This window comes from Stegodyphus dumicola, chromosome 6, assembly GCF_044657685.1.
Source record: "Stegodyphus dumicola isolate Sdum_Otavi_A_Nest chromosome 6, ASM4465768v1".
Classification (NCBI taxonomy): domain Eukaryota; kingdom Metazoa; phylum Arthropoda; class Arachnida; order Araneae; family Eresidae; genus Stegodyphus; species Stegodyphus dumicola.
The window spans coordinates 73,915,047-73,943,013 of NC_140773.1; the positions used below are offsets into that span (position 1 = coordinate 73,915,047).

At 30.6% G+C, this 27,967-nt stretch overlaps 1 protein-coding gene across 3 annotated transcripts in view; it reads right to left on the reverse strand.

Moving 5' to 3' along the window:
* cdm (importin-13-like protein cdm) overlaps nt 1–27,967 on the reverse strand; it is a 144,606-nt gene that overhangs the window by 85,373 nt on the left and 31,266 nt on the right. For all 3 annotated transcript variants that reach the window (XM_085818532.1, XM_085818531.1, XM_085818530.1), the window contains 3 exons: nt 16,538–16,591; nt 14,789–15,081; nt 9,631–9,715 (listed from right to left, as the gene is read on the reverse strand). In XM_085818532.1, coding sequence (XP_085674658.1) covers nt 9,631–9,715; nt 14,789–15,081; nt 16,538–16,591 — 432 coding nt within the window. The remainder of the gene's footprint in view (nt 1–9,630; nt 9,716–14,788; nt 15,082–16,537; nt 16,592–27,967) is intronic.

The following is a 27,967-nucleotide window of genomic DNA, read 5'->3' on the forward strand; positions in this document are numbered from 1 at the left end:
TGTGCTGGAGTTGCTGGTAGGCAGTGGTACAAAAACGTGCGGAGCGCTAACGGCTAATGACAGCTCGGTGCCTTTTTCACTTGGTACCATCGCACCCTGCATTTCCTTGCACCTATTGTTGGCGCTGGCCTGGCTCTGAAATCATTCTTCTCCATCCACTCATTCTACTATGCACTCAGTACCACCAGCAAATTCACCTTCTTTATTTCTAGCGAATCACATTATTCCTAGGCCTGACACTGATGCCTACATACATCAACACAGCTCTTCTCACCATAGCACAGTTTTCAAAGCATGCCAGATACTCATAACGACATTCCTTTTAAGGCTACAAATTTTTGACTTAATCAAGGCATCTTTATCCATAGGGAATAAGTGTATTATCCCTGCATACCACTATCATCAAAGGTAGCCATAAAAATAACTATTAAGTTATTTTTATGGCTACCTTTCATTAAGTGCTACACATAGGATTAGACTGGCACCTACACCATGTGATTCAATCAACTAAATCAAGGAGTTCTTCGTCTTAAAAATGGCAGGATTCGATGGCTCATTCTTATGGAAGCTTATTCTTATGGCTTCTCTCTACTCTGTGATGAAAACTGATAAGGCAAGTAATGTTTTTTCAGAAATATTTCTGTTATTTATTTACAATAATATACTATTTGAATAAACAATAAAACCAAAGCAAAGATGATCTTATTGTTATTTACTTAAGTCATGCTTACACATTACTGATGTTAAATCACATTGTTTGGAGAAAGAGCCTAATGCGTGCTTCATAATGGCTTCACAAGTTTCTTATTAGCTCCCCCCCTTGGAGTTTCCAATTAACAGAATACCACATAGTTGGGCATTTACACAACATTTTAAAAAATACTACTTGAATAAAATTTTAAAAAATATTCAAACATAGAGGATTAAATTTCTACGCTGCTACAAATTTCATCATCATTATTCAATTTTATATGTGATGCAGAAGATAAGTGTGCAGACAAAAGAAAAAAAGTAAGAAATTTTGCAGCTGAATATATTAGAGGATACTAGAACTGACCTAATTTATTACACTTTTATATAAAATAACATTTGTCTTGAAATATTTAAAAATGCAGATAAAACTTTTCAAACAAATCATCTTCTTACCCTAATAAACAATGCATTTTTAAAATATCAGATAAATAAAAGATCTTGCGAACTGTTGATTTTACAAATGTCTGAGTAGTGCAGAGTAATGTAGTGTTTCTGAGTTTTATTTGCAAGGGCAAGATTTTTTTGCTAATTGAAAAAAAATAATACATTTTAAAGTGATCACACACACACACATATATATATTATTAGAGATGTTGAGGCAACAGGAATCAGCAGCAGTTTTTATAAACTTGCAGTATGATGAAGGAAAAGCTCGTGCTCATGCAATACCAATGAAAACAATAAACCAAAAACAAAAATATTAAAAAAATTAAAGAGCTACTGAAACCATCATCAACGACAGCAAATACAAAATAATCTGAAAGACTTTGATGAATGTGAAACAACTCTAGAAAATCTAATTCGTCAATGGAAAATTGTTTTTGAGTAATTTTGGCTGCAAAAAAAAAAGGGGGGATGTGACGTTTTGACCAATCTGGGTTTCATTTTTCATCAACAGATGGCACCAGTAGCTTTCTTTTCATTTTTGATGGAACTTTCCGGAATTTTCTAGCTTATGTTTTTATTAGTATCACCTGAGCATAAGCTTTTTCTTCATTTTTCACTCTACCAGTTGAAGACGGCTTTCTTTTCAAACCTTCGGAACCAGTACTGCACATTTATATAAAAAATTAACACTGATTCCTGTTCCCTTGAAATCTCCAATAATCATTATATGGTGTATTATTTTTATGTTAACACACATGTTATTATATACATCATGTTCAATAAAATCCTCATCTAACTTTTTATTTTTCCAATCATTGGTTGTGGACATATACTTCTCGTTACAAGATATTTTTAATGAGCGAAGATTCATTTTGGGCATTCCCAAGTTTAAAAACATTAGTAAATATCTTGAAATCTAACTTTTTATACGTTCTTCTGGTTCCTATTTTGCACTCATTATAAAAATATAAAAATACACATGCAGGATTATCCATTCTCTCCAAATGATATATGTCACATATACTCATTAAAATGAAACTTGCCTGAGGGAAAAACATTGCTCCATTCATCTCCACTTGAGATACTCTTGTGTCCATTTTTCTAGATGCAGCATGATAACTGCCATTAAAGAAATACAAATCATAGGTCTGTGAGCATATAAACCAACACTATGGAATCAGTTTTGATGACTCCGAGTTGAAACACTAGTGCCGGTAGCCCTCAGAAGGTGCTGTTTGAAAGGAGTGACATACTGTGATACATAATATTGAGTTTTCTTCTGATCATTTCTATTAAATACTGGTTTTCATTCTGTGTTGTTGCACAAGTTTCTCATGACCTTTGCCTGGACTGACTCGCTTCTAAATGACAAATACTCCAGCAGGCTATAGATTAAGTCAAGTCATACTATTGAGACATCATATTCATTGCTATGAAGTATTCAGTGCATGCTATTTGTTTCTAATTTCCTCCTATATAAAGAATGTTGCAGATTGCTTTTCACTCTTTACCCCCCCCCCAAAAAAAACCAATTTTCAGCATCACATACAAAATTTTCATATTTCGAAGATTGCAAACATGATACTTTTCTTTTCTAATATCTTACCTTCAGTAAAGATCGGCAGTTATGAATACAAGAAAAGTTGTGTTGTCCGGAATGGCAACATCCGAAAGAAAGGAATGTTTGTGATTAAAAAAATAGGACAAAGCAGGTGTTACCAGTAACGGAGGCAGAAGTGAATGTTGCTCACCGCAATTGTAATTAATCTCTTCTCCTTTAATTTCTTTTGTTATATCAATAAAATATGTTGTTTGTTTCGTAAGAAAGTTCGGCTTTATGACTTCAATAATTCGGACTATCTACGACCATCTTGGTGGGTCATTATAAAGGGGAATATTAATGAAAGTTTTCCATTAAATGTTCTCAACAAAGAAGAAAGTTTTACAGGGGCAGCCTCAAAGCACCGAACCAAAATAATGCAGGTGAAAGCTCAATTTATTTTGTAAATGCATGCTCTCACGCATTTAAGGGATAATAATTATTTGGGCAAAAATTACTTCAGAATTACTTTAACTGAATTATTGTTTTCCATCATGGAATATTAATTTTGGTTATTTACCAAAGTAATAAATACACCAGTATTTGAAAGTAATTTCGTTTTACTTGTCAAAGTAAGGAATATGCCAGTATTCTAAGTACTTTTGCTTTACTCATCAGAGTAAGTGAACAAGCATATTCTAAATAAAATTTTAAAGAATTTATTCTGCTGTTTCGATTTTCATCCCAGATAATTGAAAAATTATTCTAATATAATTGAATTTATTGTGCATTATATGTGAAAAAAGTACTTTATTAAACTTTTGATTTTCTAATGCACACCAGTGCATAATTTTATCTAAAAGCCTTTGTCTAAAAGTAAGACTCAACTGACTGAATAAAGCCAGGAAACATTATTTAGCATCAAGCCAGCTGTTATAAACTTCAATAATTCAGAGTATCTACGACCACACAGAAAAAATGTTTCCCCCCCTCCCCAATGAAAGGGAAAAATTCAAAAATTTATTGATTGCTTCTTTTTGCAGAAAATGTCTTTACTGTAAACAAATGTTACGAGATTTAGTGCTTGTTAAAAAGAAATATATATCATGAAACTGTGGTTGTTTATTTTATTTTGAATATTTGTGATATTGTATTTTGTATTGCTGAATTGTTTTCACATAAATGATTTCACTATTTAAAGTGTATTTAAAGAAAAATATTATTAGTTTAAAATTTAGTGAAATTAACTAATTATAACAAACCTCAATTAAAAGTTCCTACTTTAACTGAAATTAGGGGTAAATTTAAGGAAGTATTAATAAGAAATTAGGTTTTCTTTATTAATTTTTTTAAAAAAAAAAAAGAGTGAGTTTTATTTAAAATCAAACCACGGCTTTTATGGGACGTGGAAAAAAGGAGGATTTGTTAGTGTTAGCTGCTAAATTAGAGATTCAAGTGGATCCAAGTATGAAAATTATAGCAATAAAAAAAATAGTTCAAAGTGAGATAGACAATGAAGAATTTACCAAAGAAATATTTTTCAAGATTGTCGAAGAGAGGAAAAGAAAAGAAAAAAACAGAAGAATTGTGCAGGAAAGTAGAGACTGAGGAACAGAGAAGGAAAGTAGAGATTGAGGAACAGAGAAGGAAAGAAGAGATTGAGGAATAGCGAAGAAAAGAAGAAATAGAAGAAAAGCAGAGAAAGGAAGAATTAGAAGCACAGCAGAAAAGAGAACAAATAGAATTTGAATTGAGTAAACTCGAAATTGAATACCATGCTCGTCTAACACAAACTACACCAACAAATGAAATTGGACAACACAATTTTGATTAATTAAGCTTATTCCTAAGTTAAGAGACGATGATATAGTGATTTATTTATCCTTATTTGAAAGACAAGGTAAAAGAGCAAAGATTGATCCTAAAGACTGGGTATCATGTTTATTGTTTATGGCCATCTGAAATCATTTAACTAATTGGTACAGAATCTGAAGAAAAATTTAAGGATTATGATTACATTAAGGCCATTTTTATTGAAGAGATTTAAACTAAATCCGGAGAGCTTTAGAAAAACGTTTATGATGCACCAAGAGAGCAATGAAAAATCATGGAGAATTTTTGCTACGAAATTACAAGTTATTTTGAAGAATGGATCAATGAGCTTGAAATCACAGACTTTGCCGGTTTAAAAGACCTCATTATCACAGACCAAATTAAGAAAAGAGTGCCTCATGAAGTAAGGGACCATTTTCTTGACGACTGGGTGAAGTTCATTTCTCCGACCAAATTAGCGGATAAACTTGATGAATACAACAGTGTTCATAATACTTCAAAAAAGACTGGTGGTAGCCCACTGAAAGACAAAACTAATGAAAAGTGGTGACCTCATTCTCCAGTTCCAGAAAGGACTTCCAAAAACAAATCGTTCTCCGTTCAAAAAACGCCAAGAGTAAACCCTTCCCGTAAGAATGACGACCCACAAAAGCCAATTTCCAAACTAACTTGCTATAATTGTGGGAAAGAAGTCATACATTTAAATTCTGCACCAAAAATCAGCTACCAAAAAATACCCCTGCAACAGCACAAAGCAATTTAACCCTCTGAGCGGCCAGGGTTTTCATTAAGAAAGCACTAATTTCCCAAAATTACCATGACAACAAATTATTATTTTTATTTTAATGTAAAACTTCTCCTGGGATTACATACCTGTATTTGTATACTTTTGATATATTGCCTTAATTTCTTTGACATATTTTAATATGCACGTATATATACATTCTTACAGACATCACAAAAAGTATTCTAGGCCGTATATATATATGGCCTTGCCGCTTAGAGGGTTAATGCAAATGCAGACAGGTCTTGCAGAAAAAGAAAAACCAGAAGTTCTAACTGCCAAGATATCTATACTATTCTCAAAATACGTGGACGTATCTAGAAATATAGATGATCTGAAAGTTAAATGCACAGATATTGTTCTAAATGGAATCATAGTCACGGGAGCACAAATTTCAGTAGTCCATGAGAAACTGGTCAATGACATACCTTGCGAAGGAGAAAGTAAACTAGAGATAGCTTCTGCTTTTGGGTAGAATGAAATTACTCCACTGAAAATTTTCCAGATGAAAATTGGCGATGATCTTCATGGCAAAGTGCCCATTACCTGTGCTGTTTCAAGAAAGCTAGTTACCGACTTGTTACTGAGTTCTTCAGCTTTTGAAATGCTATGCAAAAATATTGAACTGTGTCACAGTGATCATCAGTGGGATGCATCTTCCTTAATCAGATGAACCCTCACCAACTAAAGACAACACTTCAAACTTAGCTGTTGTTAATCAGATTTCCGATGGAGACATAGGAACTGTGGAAACAACAAGCAAAACAAGACTAGAATTTAGAAGGCCTCAAGAACAAGACAAGAAGTTTTTGAATCGGGAAATAAAAATGAGAATTCATATGCTTTTGACAATGGCATATTACTTCACTCCGAATATATCTGTTGTGAAAATATAAAGCTGTGTTGCTTTTAGAAAAAAGAAAAGAAGTTCTGAGAATAGCACATGAAATTATTTTTGCTAGGCACCTCAGTGAGAAAAGGTGAAAAAGACAATTCAACAAATCAAGTACTCATTCTTTTGGCCTACTATTAAGCAAGATGTTAAAAGGTTCTGCAAAAGCTGTAAAGAATGCCAATTGAGAAGAAAAATTACATACAAAGATAGAATTCCAATTCAATCTATCATTAGACCAGAAACACCCTTCAAAGTATGGAGCGTGGATTATATCGGACCATTAGAACCTCCATCTGGAAGAGGTCATCGGTTTGTAATATGTGTGGTCGACCTATGCACCAGATGGGCAGAAGCCATTCTCGTCAAAGAGATAAGTGCAAAAACAACATGCAATGTTTTGATGAGGATTTTTTCCTAAACTGGGTTTTGAAACATGATTTGTTCCGACCAGGGAGCTAATTTCATAGCCAAACTCACCCGAGCTATCGAAGACCTCCTTTGTGTATCTCCACGATTCTCCACGCCAGGACACCCAGAGAGTATGGGTGCTATCGAATGTTGGAACAGAACCTTAAAAGAGGTGATGAACAAAAACGTCCGAGAACATGGGGAAATCGGAATTTGCATCTTCCCCATCTCCTGCTTGTCTACAGATAATTGCCACATAGCACTACTGGTTTGTCTCTCTTCCAGATGGTGTATGGAAGAATACCACCAGGCCCTCTATCCTTGCTAAAGGAGATCTGGATAGGTGAACATAGCATTCCAGTCACAGCTTCCTGTTTAATTGAAATTTATCTACAAGGTCTTTTAGAAAACGTAAGAAAAGCTTGTGACATTGTGTCAGCAAACTCCAACTTATCTCAAAAAGAATATACTTCAAGATATAACTTACGTTCTAAAGAAAAGACTTTCAATGTGGGGGACAAAGTTCTCATCACCGCATAAATTACTCAATACCTGGCAAGGACCAGCCACTATAATCACCACACAGGGTCACACTCTGCCAAAGTCGAAATTGAAAACGGAAGTATAAGAGAATTCCAGATAAATAAGTTAAGACCTTATATTGCTTGCGTAGATCACGTTGGCATAATTTTTGACCAAGATTAAGACTTTGGAGATATCCATTATGCACCAGCGGATCCTATGAATAAATCTACTGAAGATATCTGGACTCACCTACACAATTTGAAAGGTAACTTAAAACATTATCAGCGCAAGGGACTAATTGAAATATTAAAATATTATGCCGATGTTTTTAGTAACAAACCGGGCCAAGCTAATATCGATGGTCATGACATAAAGGTTACAGCAGACTGTAGTCCAAAAAGATTAAAACATTTATCGTGTGCCTGCTTTGCATCAAGATGAAGTTGATCGGTAAGTTAAAGAACTGTTAGAATGGGATCTTATAGAACCCAGTGACAATGAATGGGCACATCCTGTAGTATGTGTTACAAAAAAGAATGGTAGTGTTAGACTGTACATAGATTTTAGGCTTTTAAACAGCTTCACAGTTCCGGATGCTTATCCGATGAAGATTGCTAAAGATTTACTTTTTGAAATAGGAAAAGCCAAATTCATAACAGTTCTCTATTCAACCAAGGATACTGGCAAATCCCGATGAAAGAACGAACCAAACCTTACACAGCATTTGTCACTCATTCCAGACATTGCCAGTAGAAAGTTCTTCCCTTCGGTTTGAAAAATACCGCAAGTACCTTCCAAAAATCCATAGATAAGTCACACCATAAGAAATACGGTCATTCATACATCGATGATGTGGCAATATTTTCTGAGACTTGGGATGATCACACCAACCAAGTGTTTCAGACCCTGAGAAACGTAGGTCTAACCACAAATCTAGAAAAATGTGATTTTGGAAAGAGTCACATAAAGTTTCTAGGTCACATAATCAGTTCTGGCAATCACTCTCCAGATCCTGTGAAAGTAGTAGTCATCTGGAATCTGTCTAAGCCTGCCACTAAAAAAAGAAGTCAGAAGTCGTTTCGGGCTAGCAAGTTACTATAGGGATTATATATCCAAAATTTTTCTGAAATAGTTTTGCCTCTGACAAACCTTACAAAAAAAAAAAAAAAGAGTGTTCCAAATAATATTCCGTGGGACTCTAAAGTGGAAGCATCTTTCAACAAACTTAAAGGAGCTGATTAAAATGCCATCCTACATACTCCGGACATTGACAAGCCCTTTCAACTCTATACAGATGCATCTGCATTTGCAATCGGAGCGTGTTTAGCTCAAAATGGCCATAGCATTTTTTAGCAAAAAGCTAACTTCCTGTCAACAATGATGATCAACCATCGAAAAAGAGCGGACTGCATCATCGAAGCCTTAAAAAATTTGACATTTGTATTTTCGTTGCCAAAGTACAAATCGCATCCGACCATAATCCCCTCACCTACTTGACCCAAAGCATGCCTCATGGTGCTAAACTGTCTTATTGGGCCTTAGCATTACAACGTTACAACTTGACTGTCACATACCGCAAAGGCAGTTCACACGTGAATGCTGATGCCTTATCAAGATCATCAGTTAACTCATAAGAAAAATTAAATTATAAAGAAAGCCTATTTTCACAAGAAAAATTTAAAATACTTCCAATAATGTTAATTTAATATTGTAGTATTTAACGTCTGACAGTGTGTATATGTTTTATTTATATATATATATATATATATATATTCACATTTATTTTTAAATAATTATGTGTTCAATAAATCATTTCTGGAAGAGCTGCATATCTTGGAGCTCTCACTTATATTTCACTGTTTTGAATATAAGATGTGGTGCTGCTTTTTTTTTTTTTTTTTTTTTTTTTTTTTTTTTTTTTTTTTTTTTTGTTTTGTTATGGTGTTTTCAGACTCTCTATCTTTGAATTTTGAGCAGCATTGTCTCTAAGGTGACAAATGTGCTTCTCGTGGAGGGGCTAGTAAGGATCGACAGTTATGAATACAAGAAAAGTTGTGTTGTCTGGAATGGCAACACCAAAACGAAAAGAACATTTGTGACTTAAAAAATAGGACAGAGCAGGTGTTACCAGAAACGGAGGCAGAAGTGAGTGTTGCTCAACACAATTGTAATTAATCTCTTATTGTTTAAATTCTTTTGTTATATGAATAAAATTTGTTGTTTGTTTGAAAGTTCGGCTTTATGACTTCAATCATTTGGAGTATCTACAATCATCTCGGCAGGTCATTATACAAGGGAATAGTAACGAAAGTTTTCCAGTTAGATGTTCTCAACAAAGAAGTTTTACTCCTTCTCTTTTAGTTTTGTTTAAAAATAATTTCATTCCATGGTTGTTTCATACAAAACTCGCAATATTCATTAATTGTTTTGAGTATATACATGCATATATAAAATCTACAGAATCTATTAAACATTTTTATTGTAAATAAAAATATCACACCTTACCATATCTTCATCTTCAATAGCCTTGTCTAACAGACTGTCAAACTTATTAACATGTTCAATCATTTCTAAAATTAAGGAAGGAAACCTGAAATTAAAAAATACCTACTATTAAGTGACTTAAAAATAGAATATTATGAGAATAACTATTATTTATCACAATAAACTTATTCTAAAAATATTAATTTGCTTCTTAATAATAAGTTTTTAGTGAGTCATTAATCTTATGAATTTTAATTTTTGTATATTTAGTAATGAAAAGATAAAGTAACACAATTACTGGTAAGGGAAGAATTTTATAGATTTCACATGTTTTCGGGTATCTGCCCTTTGTGGCATGGCAAATGAAATTCCTGTAATTTATTCTGTCCATGCTCACTAAAATTGCAGTCTGGTAGTCCTGAAAGTGACCTGCTCAGAAAAAAAAACTTCAGAGGAAAAGATCATGTAGTGTTGCCAGCTAATTGCTATGCATATTGCAAAATCCAGTCTTAAATACTTCATATGTATTTATAGCTATCAATAAAATATTTTGAAATAATTTAAATAGATGTACATAGTTTTTATTTTTGTAAGTGGAAGCACCTGACGTTAACAGCTTACATAAATTAAGGATAGTTTTTAAACTGTTAGAGTATACAGATGATTCAAGTCTGCTTTTCAGAAGATACCGTATTTGACAGCATATAAGACACACTCTTATTTAGAAGGCCCCACACATGTAGATGTAGAAAAAGTTATGTGTGTCTAGACCTTTATCCGGACTAAAAATAGCATTCAGTATTGAAAGTTAACCTGTGTGCTTCACGTATAAGATGCAGGTAATTTTTTTTTAGACCAAATTTAGGAAAAAAAGTGCGTCTTATATGCCATCAAATACGGCAATTGTTTACAATTAGAAAAGATGGAAAATATGTTAATAGCTTGGATAGACAAAGTAATTGGCAATGATGGATTTTCAGAAAGAAGAATTAATCAAGAATGATGTTTGAGAAAAGGCGAATGAAAAACTGGATGACCTTGTAACAACCAACAGCAAAAATATTGATTGTGAAAAAGATAGAGCTCCTTTAACTTACTAAAAATTAAACAAATTGTTTAAAAGGTACAGGGACTACTTGATTTTCCAATGGAATTAGACTAAATGAAGAAAGAAGAGGTCACTTTTTATGAAGCACTGAAAGACTTCATTCTTTACTGCAAAACTCCTTACTTCAGTTGCATCAATCAATTCCCACAAAAAAATTATCAGCCTTAAAAAAAAAAAAATCACAATTATATCATGTAGCTATTTATCAAGCAGTATGCAGGGTTCATACATATTTCTGAACATGGAAATTAACCCTCTGGCTGATCATCCCGCGATCAAATGTAGCAAAATTTGCTCATCCCGCAATCATATGTTTTTCTTCCTTTATTGAGGAGCGCATTCTGTTTTTCCCCCATTTAACCATTGAAATGAATTATATACAGTATTAGGCATTAAGTTTACATTTTGGCCAACAGATATCGTTAGTTGTCCACTAAATTGCAGCATTTGAAGGCACTGGTATTAGCGCTCAAACTTCACTTGTTGCCGCTTTTTTCTTACAGAAATGGCTGCTAGAAAAACATTCAGCGATTATCTTGATTATTTAATTAAATTACTGAATTAATAATTAGACTGATTATTAATTAGATTTATTGAGTCTGGTGCAAAGACTTGTGAAGTTGGACTTTGCCTTGAACCCTGTTTTGAACTCTATCATACTGTTTTGAACTGCATTTCTAAGGTATTTTTCCCTCAGCACTTCATATTTTCTTAAATTTTATACATTTTACTTTTTTATGTTATGCAATAAATAGAAATTAACTGCAATTCGACTGAAATTTACTTTAAAAAAGTTTTTTTTTAAACAACTGAAATTGGTTTTTCTGGCAACTTAGTTTATCATGATAAAAATCTATATAAAAAATATTTTCTTGAAAGAAAAAGTGCATTTTTCAATTCTCCAATATATATCGATTTAAAATATGCAAAAAAAAAAATACAAAAAAAAAAAAAAAAAAAGCGATTTCGGTCCACAAATTGAGCAGTCAGAGGGTTAAGTACTTTTAAGGACCATTAATAAAACAATTAAGGAAGTATCAGCAAATGGGAACTGAATAATTTCAATTAAAGATATTATCTATGCCTGAACATCACTTTTGTAATACCATCGTAAGAATAAAATGCATCTGTAAGTAGGATGCAATATTATTAAGCGTAATTTATTAAACATAATTATAAAAAAAAATTGAGAATAAAATCATCCTAATACCATTTATCAAATAGCATTAAATATTTTTCACTTATAATAGCTGGACATATTTGAAAGAAGATTAGTATCATTTTATTTACATTTTTACTAACATAACAGCTTTATGTTGATTTTTTTTTCCTTGCATGTTTCATTTCGTCATGCATTTGCTCAGTCTAGAAGCTTAGTAAATAGAAGGCAGATTTTATGTCAAACAACATAGGTTAAAATGAGAAGTAAAATCATAATCCACAAGATTCTTAACAGAAGATTCACTGTTGTCACCACTGCTATTTGCCTACAGAAAGATCTGCTGATCAGAACCAACCTGAAACCCTGTCTGTCTGATGCAGTTAGTGTCATAGCTTCATGTAAAAACCCAGCTAATATACTTTAAGGTTCCAATTAGCCACTAAAGCACCAAAGATGGTAAGTTGTTTTGTATTATTTTAAGGCTCACTAGTTGTAAAGAATAAGTCTGACATTAATTTTTACATATTTGTGCTGTATTTTGTGACCACAGTAAGGATTAAAGAAAGGCAATAACTTAGTTTTAACATGCAGAGATAACTTTTAAGAAAAAGGCATTAGCTACAAATAATTAAATTAGATAGTTATATACCCTTAGTCATTACAGGTTTACATGGCCACTGTTAAATTTTACTTATTTTTTTAAATATTTGTTAAAAAAGCACTATTAAAATAAATTACTATTTAATAACATTTCACAGATCAAAACACATGTAATTTATGACATTGATTCTTAAACAATATTAGGATAATTAATTACACATTAAAAGCTATAAAACATTTACATTTTGTAGCAATAACACACAACAAAATACTTATGCATCTTTTTTAATTTGGAGCCTTCTGAGATATTTTAGATAATTTATATCAATTTCCTCCTTTTTAAGCATTTTTTCTAAGAATTAGAAATTTGTTTTGATATGGAAACCACTGTTCCTACTACGTTCTGCTTGCTTTATCTCCTAACCTGTCAACCTTTTGATAATGTACCTATGAAGTTTTACTTGTTCTAAAAGTTAAAAAGTCCAAAATTCCTGACTGCCATGAAGCAAATTATCGCCATGTCTGAAAGTAACTACAAAGCAGGGTCATTATTGCTGCTGTAGGCAAACTTGAAAAGTGCTGCCCCCCCCAAGCTTTAAAATAAAAAGAAAGCAGGTTTATATATATATACATATATAATATATAACAATCAGAAAAATATGGTCTTACCTAATTGAATTAAGACAATAACATTCATATAATATTTATGAAATATATTTTATTAAAAACTCACAAACTTTGTAACTAAAACTAGACAAACAATACTTTTGAAACTACAAATAATAATGAATACTAGTACAATATACAAAATTGAAACCTAAATTAACGTATTCTCTTTTTAACCTTTTTTCCCCCTGCAAAATCATGAATAAATCCCTTTAGATCCAATTTATTACTCAATTCATGTTCAATAACCAACATTGCTTAAGACGATTTTTTTTATTAAACATGCTTTTTAATTAACTTTTTATTATTTTTTAAAAAAAGATCTTTTGCTGATAGCAACAGTTTTCGAAGTCAAAAGGATTGCCAGTGCTTGAAATCTTTTCAAATAAAGTTTGAATATTTACAAATACTGCCTTAAAAATTCCGTAGAATACGAATATCTACTATTTCTCAATAGTACATTTTCAGCAAATTTCACAAATGCATTTAACGCTTCACCAGCCACACACCAAGTGATCTTCGTTCAATCTTCTTCGTCCCACTACCTATTTCTTTTATTACTTAAGGATTTAAGGCATTTTGCATCAAGACATCGTCACAGGTTTAACAAAATTCTTAAAGCAATGCTTAAATCTGGCCCAATGTTAAAAGAGGTAATGAATTTAAGAACATCAGCTGAACCTTCTTTCTTTTTTAAAAGTGAAGAAACAAGGTTTATTTTATCGGGTATCACCATAAGACTGGACAATAATCGGGTTTTATCCGATAAGACCATAAGATTGGAGGTATTACCATAAGACGCGTTAAGATGTTTTCCAGATCTTTACAGTGTGCCAGTAATTCATTTTTACCATATCTTTAAGTTTATGGACATTGTATAAAAACTCAAAAGAATCACTATGACTATTTAATAGGTTGAATCTCAGCTTCAGTGCGCTGATAGCCTGATCTATAGTAAAGACAAAAAATTCTATTTTTATATTTCTCTTTTGAATCTTTTATAGGTTCATCTACATTTTCATATGTAAAATTTCATTTCTTAGTTAAAAGACGGTGATCGGAGAATCAATTCAAAGTTTTCTTCTACTCCCACTTTATAAACTAATTTTTTAACTAATGATCAAAAATCGATTCCAAAAAAAACCTGAGGACTTTTAAGGACCATACAAACCCTGTAATAAAAGTCCCTTCAAATAATATTTGCTTCATTTATCCTTTTAATTACAACAATATTTAGGTCTTTAAATGATACAATATTTTTTTTTTTTTTTTTAAATTTGAAATATTCCCAACAATTTTTTCCACAGAAAGTTAACTTTGTGAAATTAGATTTCGGCATGCATGCAATGCTTTAATGATGCAGCCTCCATGTTTGGCAAGTGTTCCTGTACTTTAATTGGAAACAGTAGCTTTTGGAAACGTAATTGAAATAAAAATTCTGATACTAAGGGATATGCATCACATGTAATTTTCATGCCTTTTAAATGCACATCATTATCAGAGGAAACAAAATATATATATATATATATTTAGCACTTGAAAATTGAAAAAAATAATAAAAATTTTCAGGAAGTTTTAGAATTAGGAATATTTTTATACTTAACAAGTAACTTCAAAATTATTCAGAAATAAAAACAGCTTACTTGCTAGAATCTAGATGGTTGGCTATATTACTCAAAGTTTCTAATGCTGTCAGACTAACTTCATCTCTATATATAGAATCAAATACAAGTAGTAACAAAGATTTGTGTTCCATTATAGAGCATCCTAATAAAGCCCAACTAGAATAACATTTTAATGCCATTTCACACAATTCAGCAGGTGCTGAGGTTTTTGATAAAATGCTTTGTACAAGTTCCATGACAAGATCAAGGGATGACCGAAGTGCATTTCTGATGATTCCTACTCTCATTTGAAGCATGTGGGTTGTTTGAAACTAAAAAATTTAAAAAAAATTTTTTTTTTTTTTAAGTTATAATTTCACTAAAGTAAAATATGCAATAAAATACCTCAAATTTCTACTAATATTGACAATGCATTCTTTTTAATCAACAATAATTATTAAGCACACATAGTATAAAGAAAAATCTCAAGTACATAGCTGATAGCAATGCAAAGCAATATTTTCAAGAAAGAAAAGATTTATTCTTCAAGTTTACGAATAGCTGTGGGAGACAAAATTATTTTGTTACAGAAAAATAAAATAAATATTTTTATACTGAAGACTTATTTCATTTATAACACTAAAACTAAATACTTTTTTTGGCAGATGGAACTTGAAAAACTGTTTTACAAATTCGAGTTCAGTTATAAAATTTCTTTACATATGCAATTATCAAATACACTACTGCAACCAATCAGACACAAATAAAAATCTTGTTACTGATTTCCACCTAAAAATTTTCCTTAATGTTATCATCCAGTAATTTGTATTCCCTAATTCTAGCTAGTTTTAGAAAGTTAGCTAAAACGGGAATTGAGATTACATTAATTACTTAAAAATTAATGAGAAATAAAATAAAATTAAGGAGCTTAATAATAAAATTAATAACTCATGGAACAAATTTATAATTGGGAATGTTTTGCACGTATTTTTTCAAAAATAAAAATAAATTATAAAAGTGCTTTAAAAGCATTTAATATAATTAAAAAAACTAATCATGAAAAGATAAAAACCAAAATGCAAAGGTTTACATAAATAGCTATAATAATAAACAAAGATTTTTTACAAAATTAACTGAAATATAGCAAGTGTGATATTTCAAATCGGTAAAAAATTCTGCTATTCTTCAAATGTCTTACTTGCATTATAATATCATCTGGAAGCAACATGAGATACTTTCTACAGCAAAAAAAAATTGGGGTAAGTTGCACAAAACTATCCAAACAAAGACTTTCTTGACAATTTGCTATTAACTCCAAAAATCATATTAAAAAGTTTTTAACTTTAGAAAGAAAATGGAGAACATATGCATATCTGAAATACCAATGTGCAGAATGACCATTAAGTGGCATTATGCAACCTTTTCAGCATTACAAATTTAGCCCTTAAATTTCAAATTTCCTCAAAATGTCATAAATGAATGGCATTTTCTTGATTATAATTAAAAACGACTCTCTCACTTTGTACCTTGTTTTTTTTTTTTTTCCAATACACATCCAATCTGAACTCAGATCTATTAAAAACTGGTAGAAATTTTAATGTGTAACGATTACAAAAGCCACCCTTCTATAGAGAATTTTATATCTATAATGCTGAGAAGGTTAAAATATCAAAATACAGAAAGAATGAAAACAGACCCTCTAATAAACAAATCTGAAAAATTAAATCACAATTTGTTTATCATTTTATTTTCAATTTCCATTTATTTAAGAAACAAACTAAACCTTACCTCTTCTGTTAATACAGTCAGCAATTCTAATAAAGCATGTACAACTTGTTGAGGCTACAGAAAATAGATTTACCTGTTAATAACAAAATCAATAAAAAACAGCAACAATTAAACATTACACCATAAACAGATCATCATCTTTAATCAATCTCCCTAGGTTGCATTATAAAAGAAAAAAGCATCTGACATACATAGGTAGGATGAAATATACATCCAGACTATAAATATTTTTTTTTAATGAAACAGTCAAAATTTAAACAAATCTCAAAGTTCTTTCATAAAACTTCTCAATAATATTTTTTATACCCAGTTTCATCCTCTGGCATTCACAGCCTGATCATCTTTAACATTTAATTCTGGAGCTGTTTTTAAAAACCGTATACCATTCTGCTCATTGTAAATCCTAAAGAATCTTAAAAAAATATTTATGCAAAAAATATGATATTCACTTTGCAGCATTTTGGGGACCTTTCTGATTATCCAACAAAATTATTTGACTCCAATGAAAACTGGCCAACTCATCAGCCATTTTGTGAATTGGCGAGGAACATATGTTTGATTGTATCACTTGGCACTACAATAACAGAAAGCAATTTATGAGAAAAAACAAAAACTTATATGGCCATTTTCCTTTTTAATAACTAATGGATACCATTTAGAGAAATAACGTTTAAATATAAAGCACGTAATACACATATACTCAAACGCATGTGTTATACACACATACATAGGTTGGCTGTTGTCGTATGCAAATTCAAAAATACTCCCCCCCCCCAAAAAAAAAAGAAAAAGAAAAAGAAAAAAAAAAGCAGCTCTACAAAATATAGAAACCAATGATGCAAATCAAAGTAAAGTAGATTTTTTTTAAACATAAAAAGAGAAAATACTCTTAAAAATTATGAATACTACTTTTAGTAATGCACAATGAGTTTTTTTTAACAAGGGAATTACTGGCAGAAACAGTTTTTGATGAATCAAATACTAATTTTGAAAAACTGCTATGAATAGGACATTTTCTGTTATAGAAAAACCATCTATTTCATTATTCTGGTATGACATCAAAAAAATTAGTTTAAAAAATTATTTTAAATGTACAGCATGATGATGGCATTACATACTATGTTACCAAAAGTAAACATAGTATGTAATGTCATTATCCCTCAAGGTCAGTTTACACCTGTCAGAGCGGCTCGGAGCGAGTCGCTTATTACGATTACTTTGACAATGTAAACGCTCACTTCGACGGAGTAGAAACGTAGGGGAGATGAGTCAGCGCTTCCGTTTCTACTTTGAACCTGTTGAAAAATCTATCCGGGCAGTTACTCTGAGCAGCGTTCGCAGGGACATCGTGAGAGTGAGTTCTATAATGCCAAGATTAAGCGATAGCCAAACCATGGCATTTTTTAATGCATATGCATCTTATGAACTGTTTTAGAGAACACTTCACAGCTTCATTAAGATGTTGCATACTTCTATAATTATGTGAGCTTATATTCATTTTTCTACAAGCATCCCTACATGAGGATGCAATAAATATATGATATTATAAACTATAAAAATAAAAATGGAATCATGAAAAAATATATAGATCTGTTTTATTGGGGATATTTAAATTTCTTGCTTTGTATAAAAACATTCTGGGCTATAATTCGTTATAATTCAGCTTGGATGTGAAACATGTTCAGCTTGGATGTGTGAGTGCAAGTACTGAAGGTGTATTAAGGTTTATACAAATTATCCTAGATGAATTCTAATATTTTTAAACTATCCGTTTTTTGCATTTTAAAAGAAAAGTATAATCACTATATTTAACCATTACTAATTTTGTTGATATCACTTTGTGTGTTGTCCAGAAACACAATTTCAGTAGGATCCAAAAGTAACAATTTGCGATAAATATCTTCCTGTTAAAACTATGTCATAATATATAGTATATTCTTTTACTTGTGGTAATATATGTAATGCTCCCAATTTTTTGCTACTTCTTATTTATTTAAGATTTTCTGAATAATTAGGTAGATATTATACAGTTTACTTTTGTCGTGTTAATGGTAGCTTTGAATAAATATTCCATGTGTTAATTTTGCATTCTTCTCTAGAAATAACACAGTTCCAATCAGAACTCTGCATAATTAATTACATGCACAGAGAGCTACTGATTCTGTGGATTCTCGATGAATAAACATATTCTTTCTATTAATAAATAATAAAACACATTATTACTTTTACATTATTTTGTAAATGATTAATGAGTTGTAAATAAACAGTTGTATATAGTAGAAAGATTTTGTTAATTTGAATTTCAATAACCACAGTTGACTAAATAACTTCTCTGAAACTGAGTTTCTTTTAAATTCTTGTATCTGATATGCAATAACGTTTTTGTAACTTTGGACATTCTCGTCCAAAATTCATTTAATAGTTCATTTGATACTCCTAATTCCATGGCAGCAAGCTACCCAGTCACATACCATTTATTTTCTTCTTTTTTTTCCCTCCCAGCAGAAATTAATTCGTTTGAAACTGCTTCGCAGACTTCAAGCACTGCAGCCAAAGAATATCTATGTATGTTCCATGTATATTCTTTCTTGCAGCTGCCACGTCGGTATCCATTCCGTAAACAAACAGAGGCGAGTTGTCAGTCCACTCTGATTGGTGTAAACAATCTGTCAGAGTACAGGTCCGTTCACTCGGTTCGAAATGCCAGGACGAGCGGCTCGCTACGAGCTGCTCTGACAGATGTAAACTGGCCTTTAAACTTGTAGACTTCTGGTGATTATCATTGCTGAATTGCTAAGAAAATATGTGTAGTTAGAACAACTTTGATTTATGTAAAATAAACCATTATAAAAGTACTTCTGTATATAGTCTTGGACACATATTAAATCAATAATGAGAACGCATGCATGAAATAGAAACATTGCCTTACATACAGAAAAAATATTAGATTTTATATATTTTTTTAAAGAAGCTGGAGCAGAAGATGAAAAATTTGAAATGCTTAGAAATATCTAGTCATCTATTTAGAATAGCAAGAGATTAAAGAATCAAAACCATAGAAAGAAAAAATATTTGAGTCTAAAAAATCCCTCTAGCTATTCAAAGAAAAAATCTGCTGTTCAACTGATTAGCACTTATTTGAAGCACCTTGCAGGAAAAAGCACTCAAATGTAATTGGAGTGTAACTGAAGCAAGAAGAGGATTATAAACTTTCATAAAATCAAGTAGTTAATATAATAATCTGGATCAAGATTAACTGGAAAACTGATAGCAGAGGATGCAAATTCTGTGTTTCATAGCCTTCACTGGTGAGTAAAGATAAGTTAAAAATAATTGTTAATTCACAATTTACTTAAATAAATGATAATAATTATACCAAAATGATATCTGCAATAGAACAATCTCAGTAGAAAGTTTTTTAAACTTAGAAATATTTTAAACAATACATAATTTAGAGCACAAGTTACTGTATATTGAAAACAAGATACTGACATTATGTTTCTAAGAAAATGTAATAAAATAGGAATAACATTTTCTTTCTTGCCAGAAAGAGAAAAGAAGACAGTGGTTGGATTCATTATTCATAAACTACTGAATAATGCACAAGCCTACATTTGATGGTAAAAAATTCAGTTATCAGTATACCAATATATATCCAAATAAACCTCTTGGCTGAAAACCAATATTTTAAAGTATTTTAATTCTTTTAAATGTTTTGGCTGCAATGTATTAAAGGAGTGCTATACCACTTCTTCAATATGGAAACTCAATTTTAAATGAAAAAGGTTTGACTTCTGTTTTATATTTTAGTTATCGTTAAAAACAATTAAGAAAGGGAATTGTTAAATTTTCCAGTCCTTCACACAGCAGTTTGCTTTTATTTATTAAAACATTAATTTTTACAAAGTCCAAGATCTGGACTTCAGTGGTTATAGATTTCAGAATTTTCTGCATTTTAGAACATCTGTTATAAGATGACATGTAAAAATTATAAAATTAAAAATATGAAGTAGTTGTAACAATAAAGCATTTATGACCTTAAAGAATCAAAATTTAAAATATATAAATAAAATAAACAAAAAATCAATATTTGTTTGTTTACATTATTAAATATTTCTATTAATGTAAACTGTTTAAGTTGCTTCATTTTTTAGCACTAATACTTTATTTTAATTTTATAGACAGACATAATTTCTTATTGTTCGTTCTTTCTTAGAAAATTTCATTTTTTGCTTGCAATATCCGAAAATCTATAAATTCACAGCTAACATCTGCTGTTGATGATGTATCACAAGACTGACCACTAAAGACATGCTGTTCTGCTAAATTTTGTCTTCCTTCCATCATCTGCTGAGGAAGGAAGTTAAACCTATATTACTTTAGTTATGTATTAAACTTACATCTACTTCCCACATATGCTTAAGTGATACATAAGGTACATCCCACATAAGCTATTTCCCACATCTCCTTGTCAAGACATTTAATACTTCCCACGGTTGGCTGAAATCAGTAATCGTTGCCAACAGTAATGCTAACACAAAAAGTTACCATGCTGTTTCTTACTCATTGAAATATTTTTACATAAATAAATGTTTTAGTCATCAGAGTTTCTCAAACTGACATGAGTGCCACTTGTTAACAGTCATGTGGTAAAGAAAACAAAAACAAAAAAAACAAAAAAAAAAAAAAAAATGATTCACCAGGTTGCTGTCAGGGTTACAAGTTATTCAGTAGATATAAAATAAGTGATGTACTTTGGAAGACTGTTTTGGTTTGAAACGCACACTAAGCAAAAAGACAGCAATGGAGTCAAATTATGGATCATACTGATTTATGCTAATAAATGACCAAGTTTCTTCAACATGCAAGTGTTTTATTTATTGCCAAAGTAAAATTAAGCAAAAAAAAAAAAAGTCTTAAAAAATAAATAAAATAAAACTGCTGCTGCTGGTTCCATAAGGCATCTGAATTTTGGACTTTTTACTGTATAAAAATTCATCATTAATTTTTTATTAACTTATATCATAAAAGTTTTACTAAATATTAAAAATCCATAATATTTTGTAAAGATGAAAGAAAAATGACTGATAACATCCCCTCAAAAATGAGCTAGTTAGAATTACAGTATCAGTACAAGGGAGGGGGAATTCTAAAATGCTGAAATGATATATAATACAATTGCAGCATGTAGTCTAGAAAGATGCTTCTTTAACAGTTAGCAAAAAATTTCTAAACAGAAATCCATATTAAGAATTCTAAACAGAAATGCATAAGTTTCTCAGCAAATTCAGGGATAATTAAAATAAATGATAAAGCATTTAGAAAAAAATCTGATGTGTACACCACATGTCTTCCTTGTACGGAATATTAAATTATACGCATTTTTTCTTGAATTTCATTTAAATTGATTGGATTGAATTAAATCTACTTCGTCAACAGCGCATAAACTACAATAGAATAAATGCACTCTTTAAAATTCACTATATTTGTTTATTATAACGACACTCTGAATGCACAAAATTTATATCATTTGAAGAATTATCGTTGCCACATATTCTATTCAAATACCATAATAAAGCTAAAACGATGTATGAAAGAAATTAAGCAAACAAAACAGAAAAGAAACAGTTTTTCACAGACGATTTAGTATTTCTCATTCAATTAATTCAGTTCTCAATTCGCGACAAGGCAAAAATACATAAAAACTCAAAATATCTGCATTAAAAATTACAAAGTAAATCTTAAACACTTATTTCCTCGAAAAACTTCCAGAAAGGATTAAGCATGATTTGATTTGCAATAATAAATGAAGGCGTTATTTTTGTGTTGCAAAGCTTAAACTCTCTAGATTGGCATCAAATTTACAATTTTGCTGTTTCAAATGTAAACAAATATATCCGCTATGTTACTTAAAACTTAACCACACTTAAACAGCTTTTAAATTGTTGATAATTGTACAAATATTGCTTCCAGAATTACGAAAGGCATAAAAACCTTAACCGGAAGATAAAAGCAACATAATTCAATCATTTTTAAAGCAAAAAATGTACAATTTACAAACATATAAGAGTAAAGAAACTGAGATCACTGAGCCGGGTAACAGAGTGGATATATATATAAATATATTTATATACGTTTGGCATGGCCGATTGCAACCAAAATACGTACGAGGTGCACATCTACATGCTATAGTAGTCCTACATACAAAATTTCAACGTTCTGTGGCTACTCGTTTTTGAGTTATGCGAGATACGTATGTACATACGTTCGTACAGACGCCCCGAAAAATTCTCTTCAGAATTCATTTTAAAGCATTTTTATAATTTTTTTGAAGGAAAATTGTTTTATTCTGTCCTTACGTACAGTCACGCAAAAACACCATTAAATTGCATTCGAAAGCGGTCAAAATGGATATTTTCGTTGAAATATGCTGCCTGAAACTTTTCGCGATTACAATACTTTCTTTTTACTGCGTACAAGGAAGTAAAAAGAATATGAAACATACAGAGTGAGAGAAATAACAAGATTTCTTTCACTGTTAATTATTTAAAAGGTTTTCATAAATTTAGTATTCAGTTTAGTTTTATTTCGTCTAGAATTTTGAATATTGCAAGATATTAATAATGTGTGACAGGCATGGGTAAAACACAGTTGCTGAAGTGCGACTCATAATAAAACAAATAATAGTTTTATTTTTTGAATATATTTTTGAAAGAGAAATCATGACTTTTAACAGTCAATAGCTTTACTTTTTAAATTTCATAATGAGAATAATAATATTCAACAGTTTCAAACCAAACATGATGTACTAACCAACAACAACAAAAAAAAAAAAAAAAAAAAAAAAGAGGCAAATAATTCTATTTTTGTGAATTTTAACATTGTGAAGCTGGTTTAATGACAGAACCGCTGTCCTGAGAGTAGAAAATGTGCTATCGAAACTATACAAAAGTCAAATATATTACAACATGCTCTGCTGATGATGCACAAAAGGCAAGACAAATGTAAAACTTCATTATAAAACAAAGCAAAATATAGTCGATAACCAGTTCTGATCACATGAATTAGATAACTGAATGATTAAAGTAAGTATCTGCATTTCTTCACATCTGTTGTTAGGAAAATTTGAAGTACTATATTTTTGCAAAAGCTTTCATAAAAGTTTATTTTAATATAATATTTGCAATTTCTCTGAAATTGTATTCATTTCAACTTCTATTATTCTATCCAAAGAACAATCGCAAACAACTTTTTTCAAATTATTGTGTTATTCTTCATTTGATGACAAAACTTCACAGATTAGTATGAAACCTCTATTTTCCTGCATTTTCGGTTTATTCCTATTGAAATGAATTTACAGTTATAATTGGGGAAACGGAAAAACTTGAAAACACAAAGAAACTACTATACTTTTGTTATGCTTGATTTTCATGAAAATTCGTCCTGCTTAAGAATACTCAACTCCATTTTATAGCATAAATATAGTTTTTGAAGCTAACAGTATAATTTACAAATGAAATTTACATTGATATATTATTTATGGCAGTATCATTCAATCAAAAAAACTGACATTCACATTCCTCTGGAAGTTCTCCAATTTTGGAAACATTAATGTGCAAGACGACTTTTGATTCATCCTGCACAAATAAATAACTACAATTAACTCAGATGATCAGATGACGATGAAGCGTCTTGACAGAACGTCAGCCATGGTTGCATTAACACTGCCCCTTCAATCACTTTCACATGGTGGCTCATAGGTTTACTGATTTCATTATTTCAGTTGCAGAGAGGGGAGGTACATTATTTGTGACTGAACAGTAAATGCTAATTGGAAAAGAAACACACCAGTGTCAAATTTAATAGTTTTGCAAGATGATATATTGCAAATATCTAGTGTCAGATGAATGCAGACTTGTTATAATGGTATTAAAAGAAAACGTTCCCCGATTCTTGAAAATTTGATATGTGGAACTTTTGAATCACCCTGTAATTTAATCCTATATTTTACGATATACGACATGTGTTTGGTTTAAAACCTCTAAACAAATTTTTTAAAGATTAGTAATGTCATTTATGGATTATCTGAGCTTTAATTAAAATATTCTATAAAACATTTAAGTAAACAGTAAAATCCATATGAATTTATTTGCGTATGCAAAGTACTTCTTTATTTTCCAGAAAATGTTATGCTAGGACTATTTTCATATATATATATCAATTCAAAATAAAGTAATTAAAAGTAAATTAAAAAGCCTATGACTTGCGGTAAAGCTGCAAAGTAATAAACCAATAATTTATGATAAGAAAACTTTCCATATACCATACATTACTATTTCCATACATTACTAAGGGCATAAAAGCCTTAACCGGAAGATAAGAACAACATAATTCAATCATTTTTAAAGCAAAAAATGTACAATTTACAAACATATAAGAGTAAAGAAACTGAGATCACTGACGCAGGTAACAGAGTGGATATATATATAAATATATTTATATACGTTTGGTGCAGCCGATTGCAACCAAAATACGAAGTGCACATCTACATGTTATAGCAGTCCTATATACAAAATTTCAACGTTCTGAGGCTACTCGTTTTTGAGTTATGTGAGATACGTACATACGTTCGTACAGACGCCACGAAAAATTCTCTTCAGAATTCATTTAAAGCAGTTTTATAATTTTTTTGGAGGAAAAGTCTTTTATTCTGTCCTTACATACAGATTTAACGATGTTTATGCAAAAACACATTCAATAGTGGTCAAAATGGATATTTTCTTTGAAATATGTTGCCTGAAACTTTTCGCGATTACAATACTTCCTTAGTAAAAAAACTACAAGCATAAAAAGTGGATTTTCATGCCTTAAACAAAGCAACAAAATTAACACAAGCAGAAGTTTTCATTTATTAAAAAATCTCTTTGTCTACAACAAGCATAACAATCAGTTAAACCTTTCTGTCATGGAAATTACGTTAATCTTCATACAGCTTAGAAAATTCAATTTTCTTTCAGTTTTAAAATTTTTGATTCCAATAAACAATTAATAAAGTTATTATTATGTACCTTTTCATTAATGATTGAATTCAACTTTTGGTGCATATTTTATTACAGCAAAATATATTACCTACCATGACAGATTAATTTTCTGCAACATTTTCCAGAACTATAATTATGATTTATATTTAATTATACACAAGGTTAAGCATGGCAAAGCTTATACCAGATATACTATGAAACCATCAATAATCAACAATTTTTAACTACTTGACAAGAGCAAACACAAATGTATTCATTACTTATATACATATATGTAATGATGCAAACTTAGCTCTAATACTGTAGGATAAGGTTATGGCATAGAGTGCTGAAACAGTGATCTATAATGAAAAGAACTTGGCAGCCAAGGCAGGTTAAATATTCACTTTTTTATTTCTGTAAGATTTTGCAGCCATAAACAAGCTGACACACTAGTTATATCTTTTCAAGAACACTTAAATTTTGGTGTCTATCCTCACTGAAGTGCAGAAAGCAAGTGACTTGGGTTCAGGATGAAATCTTAATTCAAAATGAGTTAATTTTGGTTTTCAATGCATTTGATTGAATATTTGATAATGCTGTAAAATTTGTATTGGCCGCTTTAGTTCCATTTATATAACCAGCATTATGTAAGAGTTGTATCACCTGGATTTGTTTCGAAATGACACAGCGCAGAAAAAGGCATTACTATTTTTAAGAGAAAGAAGAAATAACTAAGTTAAAATTAAGTATTAAGAGATTATAACTAATTTAAATTATAATTTGTATTCACATACTTTTAAATCTTTCTTACATATTTCCCCCTTCAAAGAGAAAAAGTACTCAGCAGCAGAGAAGCCTTTTTAAATAAAAGGCATTAAAGCAGTAGCAAATGAAGAGATATGTATTCATCAGCATTATTAATTAAGTAACTGTAAAACATAATTTTTGAATATGAGATTTTTTTAAATAAATGCAACTTTTAGAGTTCTATTAAATTTTTCAGTATTTCAGCCCAAACGTCTTTCTGTTTTAGAGTCTACATAATCATAATTCTTCAAGAAAGGTTTTTAATCTCACAGTATCGCAAATAAAAAATTTTACACTACTAATCTATTCTAGTTCTAGTTTCTTATTCTAATTAACACAGATACAATTTATGATATTGATTTCCATATTAACAAATTATATTTTTACATCACAAATATAGCAGCGATATTGCAGAAATTATAGTTTCACTGTTATTATCTTTCATCTGCAATTCCTTTTTTTACCAAACTGGAAGACCTAAAGTACTTTTAAATAAACTTTTCCATTTAATAACGCATATCCACTTGAGCTAACTAGTGTGTTATGTTCTGCAGGAACGGCCAACGGATACTGTGGCAGGTACTTGAAAAGGCCCTCCGTTCCTTGCATAAAGGAATTGACTTTTGTGAGCAGCATTAATACATTCCATTATTAAAAAAATATTTAAAAAATTACATTTGGTCATAAAATGAGAGACTTCAACATTATCTTGTATGAGGAAGGGAAAATGAACAATGTTTCTGAACCAATACTTTCTCAAGATACTCGGTATTTAAAATACAGTTATCTGTAAATTTTAACATTAAGTTACCATAATTTAATATTACTAAACTATATTATAATTATTTGATTTCTAAAATTATTGATATTTTTATATTCATTATGACAACATTCACACTCAAAATATTAAATATTTTCTATATTATACTCAAGAACCTTTTTACATTCATTTTCTGTACTAACCACTTAACTGTTTTGCCCAAACACCATTTAGCTGCTGCGGAAAGGAACTTTTTTTATTTGCCCGTACACCACTCGGGCAGTGCATTTTCCTACACCAAACTACTGATTTTCCTGGCTTTTCCACATTTTTTACTTTGCAGTGTTTCTAACAGATGTTTCTAGTAGTACAGGAGATACTGGATTGTAAAATCAGTTCAAAGATAGGTTTTACCGCTTTTCATTAGGTTAAGAAAGTGGTCGGCAAACTTATTAGCCAAAGAGCCAAATATGAACATTACAACAATTTAAAAAAAAAAAAAAAAAAAATTGGGAGCCAAATGTTCTTGTTTAGTAAACTTTTATTACACTAAATAAAACTTAATTTAATACTTAATAAATATTTATTAATGCGAACAATGTGCTTGCATCTCCTTGGAAAGTTTGAGTAAGTCAGGTTTGTATGTTGTTGTTTTTAATTTTAGGCATGATTCCAAGTTCTCATCAATAAGACGACTTCTCAGTTTACTCTTGATAATGTTCATGCTTGAAAAAGATTGTTCGCATATATATGTAGAACCGAAAAGGGAAAGAACAGCAAACACGAGCTTTTTCTGCTGATCGTAAGAGTCAGGAATACTATTCCAAGTGTTGAAAATGA